Source organism: Corylus avellana, chromosome ca7 (assembly GCF_901000735.1).
Source record: "Corylus avellana chromosome ca7, CavTom2PMs-1.0".
Classification (NCBI taxonomy): Eukaryota; Viridiplantae; Streptophyta; class Magnoliopsida; order Fagales; family Betulaceae; genus Corylus; species Corylus avellana.
This window is the reverse complement of record NC_081547.1, coordinates 26,412,812-26,424,407: the sequence shown is the minus strand read 5'-3', so window position 1 is coordinate 26,424,407 and position 11,596 is coordinate 26,412,812. Positions and strand designations below refer to the sequence as shown.

Here is an 11,596-nt window from a genome sequence, read left to right as displayed (position 1 = left end):
GTTATTCCTAGAATTAGTCATTCTCACGATAATAATTATTCCTAAGAATATCCATTCAATTCCAAAAGGTTTATTCTACAAACTAAATGGGGCTAAAAAGTTTTTTTTTTTTTAACCAATTATGAGTAACTAGTCAATTTAATTACAAATTGATTTGGTAGATTATCAATTTAATAAAAAAAAAAGTAATGTATAGTTGACAAATCAGTCATTCACTAATTAAATTGATAAGTTAATTTTTTTGCTTTAAGGGGAATGCTAGTCTCTTCCTAGTTTATAGTAGATATTATTTTTTTTTTTTAAAAAAAAACAAAAAATACATTGACTCTTATTTCTCTCATATAATTTCTAGAAAATAATATTCACTAAGAGACAACTTAGCATTTCCTATAAATTATCTAAATATTGTAGTATCAATAGAATAACTCAAATGAGTCTTTTTTCTTTTTTCTTTTCTTCTTCTTCTATTGACTCAGACTTTTTAGTAATTTCAAGCAATAAACGGGGCTTTTAGCCTTTTACTGCATGAAGGCCAGACTTATCCGCAACCCTTTTCACTATAAATACGGAGAGAGAAAAAAATCTTTCTCTCTCTCTCTCTTTTCCTCTTCATCGAGACAAATCTAGGGTTCTGAATCTTCGCTCTCTTCAGGTACGCCGCTGAGCCTTTCTTCTTTCTCTGAGCTAGGGCTTGTATCTCAAAGCGGTTTTTCCCTCTTCCCTCTCTTATTCTTCTTCGATTGGATCGGAATTCCATTTCACGAATTACACAGTGATTTGTCTAAAAGTAAAATGAATTTTGTGGATCTGCTTTTTCCCCCAAAATTTTATTTTGCGATTATGTGAAAAATGAATTGCTTTCATTTCTAATTTTTTGAATTCCAACAGTGTATTGGTTCTGCTATATCCTGTTTACTTTGTCATTGAGCTGTTTTTTTATTGGTACCTTCGAAGCTGCAATGTCATTTCATATTTTGCTGAAAAGATAGAGTAAATGAAGTAAATTTGTGGCATATTATATGTATTTTTATAATATTTTTCCATGTTTGTAGTTGTCTGTGTATATACCTTCTGTATTTATGGTGGTTCGTCTGGTTCTATGAGCTAATTCATTTACTGTAGGTAAAATGCCTAGATATGATGACCGGTATGGCGGAACGCGTCTCTATGTCGGTCGCTTGTCATCGCGGACGAGGTCGCGTGATCTTGACGACCTCTTTAGCAGATACGGAAGGTAACAAAAAAGACCTGCCTTTGGTTATGCTTGCGGGAGTCCTATTGTATTGGTTACAGTAGTATGAGTTCCTTGCATCGACTAGAGAAGTACCAAGTTCTAACACTTGCATTAATCTAGCGTCTCCAATAACATGTTGAACTTTTGACTTACCTTTATGTGTTACTATCTCTGTCTCAATCATTGAGAAATTATGGATGAATATGCTGTTTGAATTACCCTCATGCAATGTGTTGTGAACGAAACTCATTTCTCTTTGTGGTTATTTGTTGTAGTTTTTAATTTCTTCTGGGTTAATGATGGTCGTGGACGTAGGGTCATGGGTTGCTGGGTGTGGGAGAAAATGAGGAATTTGCCAAGCCCTTTTGTGCTTGACATTTAAATATTCATTTTAATATCTGTGTGAGAACGTTGCACCCCTCCACGTGTCTTGTGTGGTTTAACTCAATGATCTTCTTGAAGGTTTCTTGGCTTTTGCCTAACCTGGAGGTCTATGGTGAGAGGGTGACCCTTGGTGGATTTGGCGAGTCTTTCTATAATGTTATTGCGTGTTTTTATGGAAATGGCAACAAACTCAAAGTGGTGTTTAGTTCATCTGTGAGGGGCGAAGTGTCCACCCTTCGATACTTGTGTCTTGATGGCCTTACTGTTTCTGGAACCCGTTTACGCAGAGTACGCGATGTGGATATGAAGCGCGACTTCGCCTTTGTTGTATGTACTTCCATACTTTGCTCTGCTATCTCTCTCTCTCTCTCTCTCTCTCCCTCTTCTCCCATATATTTTGTATCACATAATGTGGTTCATTCATATTTATGCATGCTTTGCAAGTATGATCTTCTCTTTGTTCTTCCTTTCTATGGCTGCTGATCCCAGGAGTTCAGTGACCCTCGAGATGCCGAAGATGCAATATATGGTCTGAATGGACGGGATGTTGATGGAAGCCGTGTCATTGTAGAATTTGCCAAAGGGGTAAGTTAATGGAATTTATTTTTCATGATATTTGTATATGTTGCTTGGGTATATTCTCTAGTTTTCTCTTGGTAAGACTTTTTTTAATGGTGTTATTTTGGAGGCATGCAGTTTATGGTAGTATTTGACTTTCTGCTCCGCGTCATAGGTTCTCGCTTTTGGTAAAAATTGTGAATGATTACCTCACATTCAAGTAATTTCATGCAGTTTATTATTTTGATCCATGTAAAAGTCCAGCGTTTACCTTAATGTCTCTTTAACTTACATGATTTGATTGTTTTTGCACCTCGTCATCTAGATTTCGTGGTTTATCATTTGGGTCTCTCTTTTAAATTCTAGTAAAGGTCATGTGTGTAGGATAGTGGTTCCAGCTAGTTGCTTCATTTCTTGGCCTGCACCCTCATGGTAGGTTTGCAGATTTAAAGGGGTAACCAAGTTTTTTGATGAATAAATGGTGGTGTATATGAAAATTGTGGCAAATAAATGATTGAATTAGCCAGAACAAGGTAATGTTTTCACTTTTCTTATCTAACCTGCCTATTCGAGATCTCTTTTTCTTAAAAGAAATTGTTGGTGGCTTTGTTGGTGTTTGCTGCATTATTTTTTTCAAGATATTGAAGGGAGATTGTTAAAGGTAGAAGTAAACTGTGCTAAATCTAATTTGACTTTCATTTAGGGGCCACGGGGTCCTGGTGGATCTCGTGAGTATCTTGGAAGAGGTCCTCCTCCTGGATCAGGGCGCTGCTTTAATTGTGGAATTGATGGCCACTGGGCTCGAGATTGCAAGGCTGGGGACTGGAAGAACAAGTGTTATCGCTGTGGGGAGCGTGGCCACATTGAAAGGAATTGTAAGAATAGTCCTAAGAAACTCAGGTACTTTCGCTCTCTCAAAAAGGCTTTATTCCTTTTAAACTCTTCTATATATCTTGAGTTATTGAGCAAGAAATTTTATGGATCTGAAGGGGCCGGAGTTACTCAAGATCACTTAGTCCTCGACATGGGAGAAGTCGTAGTTACAGCAGGGACCGTAGTTACAGGTATGTTTGTTGTCATCCTTGTTATGAGATTTTGGCCTCAATGTACAGCCTAGATTTTTTTTTTTTTTGGGGTACCGTCTCAACCGACATCATAAATGAACATTTTATCGATTGGTTACATCAGTATATGAGGCAGTTATAAGGTTTTAGAATGCATACATTTATATTTGGAGACGCATTGGTTTAGGTCACATGCAAGTATCTGGTGACAAAATAGTGAAACTTAGATTTATTATTTTATTTGCTTTGTTTAGAAGGAACCTCAAAAAATAGTTTGATTATTGAATTCCATTTTTATTGTTACAGAATAATGTCCTCCCTTATTTCAGTTATTCATTGTGGGTTTTAAATTTCATTCCTTACAGTCGATCTAGATCACCTTTGAAGAGAGAGAGAAGCCTTGAGCGGGCTGAGAGAAGATCAAGGAGCCCCCGCGACAGCCGAAGCCCTAAGCGGAACAGGAGTTCACCACCACCATCTAAAGGGAGGAAGCGTAGCCTTTCACCCAATGAGGGGAGCCCACAAGAGAGAGGTAGCCCATCCCCAAGGGATGGCAGGCAGCCCAATGGGTCCGATTACAGTGGGAGTCCCAGGCGAAAGAGCAGAAGTCCTATTGATGATGCTGATGGAGAGGGTCCCCGTGATAGGAGTTATAGGAGCCCTGGTGAAGAAAATGGCAACAGTCGCAGCCCTAGTCCTGTCCGTAGGGATGACAGGAGCCCTGTTGATGATGATGAAAATCATGGTTCTCCAAGAGGCAGCGAGTCAAACTAAAAGCAGAGCCAAGTGACAAGTCAACTTAAAACCTGTGTTTGCGAAAGGTTTTTTCTGCTTTGTATGGATAATTTTTCTATAGCTGTTTTAAGATTTTCTGAACTTTGTATGGGCAGAAGTGCCAATGTGGAATAGTTCCAGTGATCTAAACTGAACCTTTTAGTTAATTTAACGAACACGTGCCATCAGGACGACCTGGGATTCTTTTGAGGTTGCTTTTTCTGTCGAATTATGATTTTATACATATCATTACCGGTGACTTTTATTGATCGAATTAGTTTTTAGCGGTGCAATCGAAACCATTTTAACTGCAGCGGTGTCGTATGGAAGTTATCCTCGGTTAAATGTTCCAAACCCATCATTATAAATCATTTGTCTGATGAATGTGATGGGTTCTCTGTAGTACAGGATTGAGTCTACGGTAAATGATGGAATCTATTTTTAGATGTCTTATATGCTATTTCTTTCTTTATTTATGCACGTTAGATTCCTTATATTTAACCAACATTAGAGGTTGTTAAAGTGTTTTTTAATTTGTAGGAAATTAAAAGTGGTTATTTATACATTATTTTAATATAAACATTTTTCTTTTCTCTTCTCTTTTTTCTTTATCTTTTTGTCTTTAATTGAGAATTGTGTTTGAAATTTTATAAAAAAAGTGAAAGTAGGCAGGAAACTTGTATTTTGTAGAAAAATAATATTTTAATGATATAGGGAAAGGTAATAGAATTTATTGTAAAATATATTTTTATAGAGAAGCAAAAGTAATTTTATGCTTTAAAGAAAGTTACTGCTAGTGTTCTTAAAGATTATATGCAGCTTTGGAGGCTGTCAGACGATGGAGCTGCAAAGCCTATGAGATTGCGCTGGTGTTCTTATTATGCTAATAATCGTTTAAAAAACAATAAATCTTCTACATGATTGATATGGTTGTGTTTAAGCCAACCCTGTCAAGAAATAGATTAGATGAATGTTTGCTCAAGAAATTCTGTTGGAAACATAGGAATATTGTTATTTTGGTATCACAGCAGCGTAATCACCACCAGCATGCCGTCAAACTTAAGAGCATCAAATGCTTGAGCTCCATATGGTGTGCCAAGCATAGGTAGTGAGCTTGCATTTTCATTATAAAAAGGTCATGCTTGATGAGCTACCAATGCTTAGCACGCAGCTTCAATGGATAAAAATTATTGGCTACTTGTCATACCATTCTCTCTTCTCACTGGAATTTTTTTTTTTTTTTAATAAAAAAAGGAACTGGTTTAAAAAGCATACACTATTATTGGGGGTCCAGAGTACACTTGCTCTCATTGAAACAAATGGCCGTCACCTCACCTACATGGCTACATGCATGCAAGCCAATATCATTCCGAAGGCAAAGCTCATGAATTACCAAATCAGTTTAAAATTGCCGAATCTGCTTCATTTTTATATATACTATTTCTTAACATTTGAAGTGAAACTGCAAGTTTTTTATTTTATGCATATATACATGTTCAAGTCTCCAACACATGAGCCAAGTAAAGGCATCAGTGAATTTCTAAAACGAATTCGCGGTGGTCTAAAAGAAAAGAGGTGTATCTACAGAAGATGAAGTAAACAGCAACAGCCACAGATACAGGTGCAAGATTTTTCTTTTCTTTTTTCTCTTTCTTATTTTCCCCTTTGAAGAATTTGATTCAGCACAGGCCTGAATATGTAGAATGTAGACTTAAGATATATATGCCTTAACCAGCTCGGAGTAGTTGCAGACCAAACCTGTCCTCGGACAGGTGATTTTATCATTATTCTTCTTGGCCATTTCTTTGAGAGCCTGCCAAGCCAAAGAGGGAATAATAAGCCAGAATAGTAAAGTAAAAATAGTTGCTTACTTACAACAAGAATAACGCGAACCTTGGCGCTATAGACGTAGCCATTAGGCAAAACTTGTGGAGGGTTCTCTGTGTCCATTAGCTCTTTAGTTATATAGCAAACAAGCTTTGAATGATGCTGCTTAGAGTATGGTAATGGCAATGCTAGTTTCCGGAAACTTTCTTGCGATAGAGGGTCTTCCTTGGTGCAATCATCTTCATAACAGTATCTGAATCATGTCAAGGCCAAAAAACAAATCTAAATACACCTGCAAAAGGTGAAAGGAAGGTACCCAAATACCAGGAGGTAAAAAAGCTTCATTGTTGGTTAATCAGATCATTTTGATTATCCCATCATCTTTTACTGCAAATAAATCTATCTCCAGGTATAATGTGCTGGTTGTTTTGTCCTTGGTTTTGATGTTTATTGTGCAGTCTATGTAGAAAAACCAGGGTGTTTCTGTACAGTCCTGACCATTAGAATAAACTTTGAGAATCGTACTCTAAATATTATGACGCTGAAGTTAATAGATGCTTGTTAGGTAGCTGCAGACAAAAAGCAAACTTATATTGGACATTTATGGATACGGAGTTTTTAGAGCAGACAATCCAGCTTGCAGATAAATGTTTAGCAAAGGTTCAAGCGTCATGCCATATAACTTGCAGAATTCCTGTTTAAATTGGTCCACCAGGAAATCCCATTGTTTTGATTCAAATAAAACCTGCCAAAAAAAAAAAAAAAACAGAAGAAGAATGGAAATCAATCATGTGCATAAGTCTTAAGTTAATATCAGCTCCCAAAAGCAGATTGAGGCAAAGCATCACACATACCAAACCAAATATAAATAATTATTTAAAAACACAAAGAAATCACACGTCAAAATTCTGGTAACAGATTTGTTCAGAAGTCAAATAAGTCTTAAGTTAAGATTTTGAATGTCAATAAGTGCTATCAGTTGTTCAAAACAACACTGTACTCCATGGAGCCATTGAGCCCAACAAATTCCTGCCACTCACTCAAATTAATCCTAAGGGTGATCCTTCCTGCATGACCTCCTGTGCTATCATATTTGTCTCAAAACTAAAGTCACTCTATTCCATTAATCAAACTCTCTGAATTCTTTGAATACATTTAGACAAAGAAAAAGAAAAAAAAATATATATATATCTGTGTGTGTGGCGTTCTTGTCTCAAAACTCAAATCACTAGTATTCCACTAACCAAACTCTCAGAACTCTTTAAATACATCTGAAAACAAATATATAAGAACTCTTTCTTGTACTAGAAGCTTTAAGATTGACTAGTAAATTAAACGTCTAAGAAAACCCAATAAAAGATTCCTAATACTATTAAAAAATTCTAGAATAATCTAGACCGGCCATAATTAATAAAAATAAATCTAAAAATAAACTTATTTGCATGATTTTTATGAAATTCCAGATCTGAACCTGCACATAGAAATGTCCATTACTCAAAAATTAATACTCAACATAATAACTATTTTAACCCTAAGACACATAGCTCTGGTTTCAGTCAGACGTCCTATGATGCCATTACACAAAAGCTCTTAAGCTGCCAAAACTGAAAAATCACTCCAAAGGCAGAAAGAGCTTCCTTCCATGGCTGCATCACTAGGTTAAACAAAATTGAAGATACCTCTATCTTCAAAACACAAAGAGACAGGAATAAAGGTTAGTCATTAGCTATTTATTTGTAGTCTTTTCATTTACACAATTCATCTGTATCTTCAATCCAAGCAAAACGGCATCGCAATGTGTTTCAATGTCAAAGGAAAAGAAACCAAATAAAAAAATGATAGTGCTGCCAACATTTTAATGTATTATGTATCAAAGAAGTACATCCATTACAGTAATGCACAAAACATTATTCAGACCAAAAGACACCAGATTCACCTTGTATGTAGTACATTCGGTATTACTTCTAAAAGCCAGTGTTGCCATAACCCTCTGCAATTCTTTCATATGGGTGGCACCCCATGGTGCGAGGTACTTCCGAGCATATGTTATAGCTCGCAAATTGTTTTCTGCTCGTACCAACTCTATGAACTCTTGAAGTCTCAGCTGGAATTCAAATTTGCTCTGTCATCATTATAAGCATTCATTATTAAACAAACTGACAAAACTTTGAATGTAGTAACTGCATTTTTAGTAAGGAGAACGGACATAATAATGAAAGTTCTACTTTTACCTAAATTCTGAAAGGACATAGTTCAGAACGCCTACTCTAATCGATGAATTTCAACAACCATCATATCAGAAGTGAATGTTGGAAGTCCTACTATTTTTAGTACATAAAATATATAAGAAATGGATGTTTAGAACACCAACTTCCTAAGCTATGTCCAACTAGCAGAAAGTGACAAATTACCCACCTTCTTCAGTATTGAAACTATATTATGAATACCACTTGATGACTGGTAAAGGTGGAATTTAAAAAAATCATAATACTTGCAGAAGCACCAGATTTTTATCAGTGAATGATGAGATTTTCATCATTGATGAAAATATTTTTTGATAAGTAATCGAAATGTCATTAAAAGCGTAAAGCGCAACCCAGGTACACAAGAAGTATAATCCTTCGCATATTCTCCTCCTCCACTTCACAAGAAATTTTCACTCACTATATTTGAAGAAATGCAAGTTTAAGATGTCACAGTGAAATGCATGAACACTACTCAAGCTACAAGCCTCTCAAAAGCCAAAATAAGATATTACATGAAAGAGTATATGAAGATTTCACAATAAACACGAAGTAAAAAGAACTTGCTACAAAAAGGATAGAAAAAGTTCGCAAAAATGTTGAGCATGAAGACAAGCTAAGATTCAAAACAGCCCGCTCATAGAAAAACTTGTCTTATTATGCTGAAACATAACCTTCAACAGACTACACAGAACAATCTCAAGTATAGGTACAAAGAGTGGAAATTAAACAGACTAGCAAAGGAAAACTTTCAGCTACAGTGAACAAAAGGAAGAAGCATAAAAGACGAAGATATTGGGTGAGACAGAGAAGTCCTATTATTCCTATAAAAAAAAAAAAAAAAAAAAAAAAATTTGATAAATAATTCCTATTAAATATATATTTCAGTAATTAGCAATCTAACTAATCACAGAAGTTTTTTTCTTCACAAACAGAGAAATTAACTGTCTTAGCAAACTCACTTATCCACCAGTAGTAATGAAAGCCAATATAATAGCATATACCTTGGACTTCTTCAACCTTGACTTGTTATCAGTACACCAGACTAGGGCAGGAGCTACCTCCTTATTCTGAAGAGCATCAATTACCTTTTTCGCTTCTTGGAATACATCAATATCCACAAGATCCTGGGAAATGAAAATCAATCACCAGCAGATGTAATGGTTGTGAGAATACCACAGAAATGACAATGTGTACAACAAAACTGTAACGTGTCATTTCCTAAAAATAATATAGAAAGCACTAATTGCATCCAGGTGCACCTTGACAGGCCTTCTGAAGAAAGCAAAAAGGGAATAAACATAGGGTGCCTGAGCATGTAACCAATTTTTTTTTTTTCCCTTCATTATGGTAATGCATTCAAACCATGGTGATATACATATGTATGCATGTATCGAGCCTGCTTCAAGCTCGGATGATTAGTTAATATTTTTTAGGGTGGAAAAGTTTCTTCTTCTCAAGTCTTCTACGTAGGAAATGAGGCTCAATTTATTCAATGATGAGCTCATAAGCTGTTTCTTTCACTCAACTAACCATGTTATATAGTCATCAAATGGCATTCCCCTATATAAAAGAAATTCGATATATATATATTTTTTTCTTTCACTTTTTCAAACTCCATGGGCGAAAATATGCTTGCGAACACTGACCTAGGTGATTTAGACATTTTACTTCATGAACTTTAATAAGAAATAGCCCGTGTTTTATGAGCAGCAGGAGAGTCCTAACCCTGTAAATGATAAAGAGGTGCATATTGTTCTAATTCACAGAATTTTCTTAAAAACAATCTTTTACTCTTTTTTTCTTTTAAGTATATATATTCTTACAAGTCCTACAAGCCCAGTTACAGAAATAAGCATAAATAAGGCCTCAAGAAGAAATCCATTGATAATTCTACAATTAATGGAGAAAGAAAACTACACCAATAATACACCAGAACCCGAACAATCTGAGACAAGCAAGCAACACTACCTGTATATTGCTGCTTTCAGCTAGCTTTGCTGCGGTGTCATAATACGACATTCGCAACATGTAGTCCACAAGAATCCGCTTCAAGCGCATATTATTCCAATCCGACAAATTCTCGGCATCTGCCGACTCCAAATGATCAAGCCGAGCCCGACACCTCTGTGCTTGCAAGTTCTCTGTACGACTTCCTTCTTCCAACTTAACAAATCAAATAGGCGATCATAATCAGTACATAAGAACTTCAAAAGATTAAATTCTTCCACTATTCAAATCATAACATTCGTTAAATTTGAGCTTCATACATAATCATAGCAATGAAGTTTCACAATTTGATCACTCAAAAGTGACTATCCAAATCCAATTCCAAGTCTTTCCAATAACATGAAGACAAACTTTAGTCTCTCATCTAATAATCTTAAAATTCAACTATTTTGGTCTTCAAAACTATGAAAATCTACTTACAAACAAAGCCAGTACATAAATCTGACCTCAGTTGAGCCGGAATTTACATTTCCGACCACTCGCTAACCAACCAAAGCGAAAAACTAGGGATCCTAATTCGTACCTTCCTTTTGAGCCCTTGGAGTCGGGACACGAGAGAGCTGAGGTGGTGAACGGCGTCGTCGTTGGAGACATCTGAATCGGCGGCCTCGGAAACGCCACAGATCACGGCGGATACCTCCTTCTCGACGACGCGGTGGTTGGCTCGGATCGTCTTCTTGTAGTGCTCGAATGGGACCCGCAAGAACTGGTGCTCCAGCTTCAGGGACTCAGCCAGGTGGACCAGCCTCGAAGACGGTGGGGCCGGAGCCGGAGCTGTAGGGGCCGCCGGAGTGGCCGTGGTGGTGGTCGCCGTTCCGTTGGGAAGAGAATCCATTTCTAATTTGAGAAAGAAAGGAAAGAACTTCTCTCTTGCAAAATAAGTAAAAGGGGAAGGTTCAAGTACTGCGTTTGGATTAGGAAAAAAAAAGAACTGAGTTGGGGATAAGGCCCACAAGGGAAGGCATGGGGAAACGATACCGTTTCCATTAGGCTGTGTGTTTCTTTGGAGAGTTTATTAACAGTTACCTTTGACAATTTTATTTATTTTAATTGGGTCTAAATAAAAATGTTCAACTACATATATTTTTAATTTTTCAAAAATATATATTAATTTAATAGACTAAATTATAAGAATTTTCTCCGTCTCAATTTTTTTTTTTTTAAAAAAAACACTTTATTCTTCTTCAAAATTAGATAGGTTCGTAGTCCTAATAACCGGTCCATCAACTAATCAGTTCGAGAGCAGCTGCATGGTATTAGGTTCGTAGTCTCTAATGAAAGCATGCCACGTGGTTTGAAGGTTACGACAAATTTGCTATAAAAGGCGACAAATACTAGGTAAAATGATACTTTTCGTCTCATTCACTTTTGTGCTATCTCTGTTTTTTTCAAAATTATTTTCTTTGATTTACATTGACTTAACAATAAGGAATATTCAAACTGACCTATTTTAAGGAGCTCTTTTGCTAAATTTTTATATTCTTGTACATACTTTTGATCAT

At 36.2% G+C, this 11,596-nt stretch overlaps 2 protein-coding genes across 3 annotated transcripts; one reads left to right on the top strand and one right to left on the bottom strand.

Annotated features, from left to right (window-relative positions):
• Positions 1-574: 574 nt before the first annotated feature.
• On the top strand, positions 575-4,224 carry LOC132187326 (serine/arginine-rich splicing factor RS2Z32-like). 2 transcript variants are annotated; one of them, XM_059601607.1, is made up of 7 exons: positions 575-652; positions 1,123-1,234; positions 1,906-1,945; positions 2,108-2,203; positions 2,880-3,076; positions 3,166-3,240; positions 3,606-4,224. In XM_059601607.1, the coding sequence occupies exons 2-7, from the start codon at positions 1,128-1,130 to the stop codon at positions 4,012-4,014; spliced, it is 924 nt and encodes a 307-aa protein (XP_059457590.1). In that variant the 5' UTR covers positions 575-652; positions 1,123-1,127; the 3' UTR covers positions 4,015-4,224. The 2 variants fall into 2 exon arrangements, with proteins under 2 accessions (XP_059457590.1, XP_059457591.1); XM_059601608.1 differs by lacking the exon at positions 575-652 and having other exon boundaries at positions 1,145-1,234; positions 1,697-1,945.
• A 1,189-nt stretch (positions 4,225-5,413) lies between these two features.
• Positions 5,414-11,596, bottom strand: LOC132188069 (protein MAEA homolog). The gene is made up of 8 exons (XM_059602479.1): positions 11,587-11,596; positions 10,618-10,997; positions 10,056-10,250; positions 9,089-9,211; positions 7,778-7,963; positions 6,453-6,586; positions 5,908-6,094; positions 5,414-5,827 (listed from the first exon to the last, which is right to left on the bottom strand). The coding sequence occupies exons 1-8, from the start codon at positions 11,594-11,596 to the stop codon at positions 5,726-5,728; spliced, it is 1,317 nt and encodes a 438-aa protein (XP_059458462.1). The 3' UTR covers positions 5,414-5,725.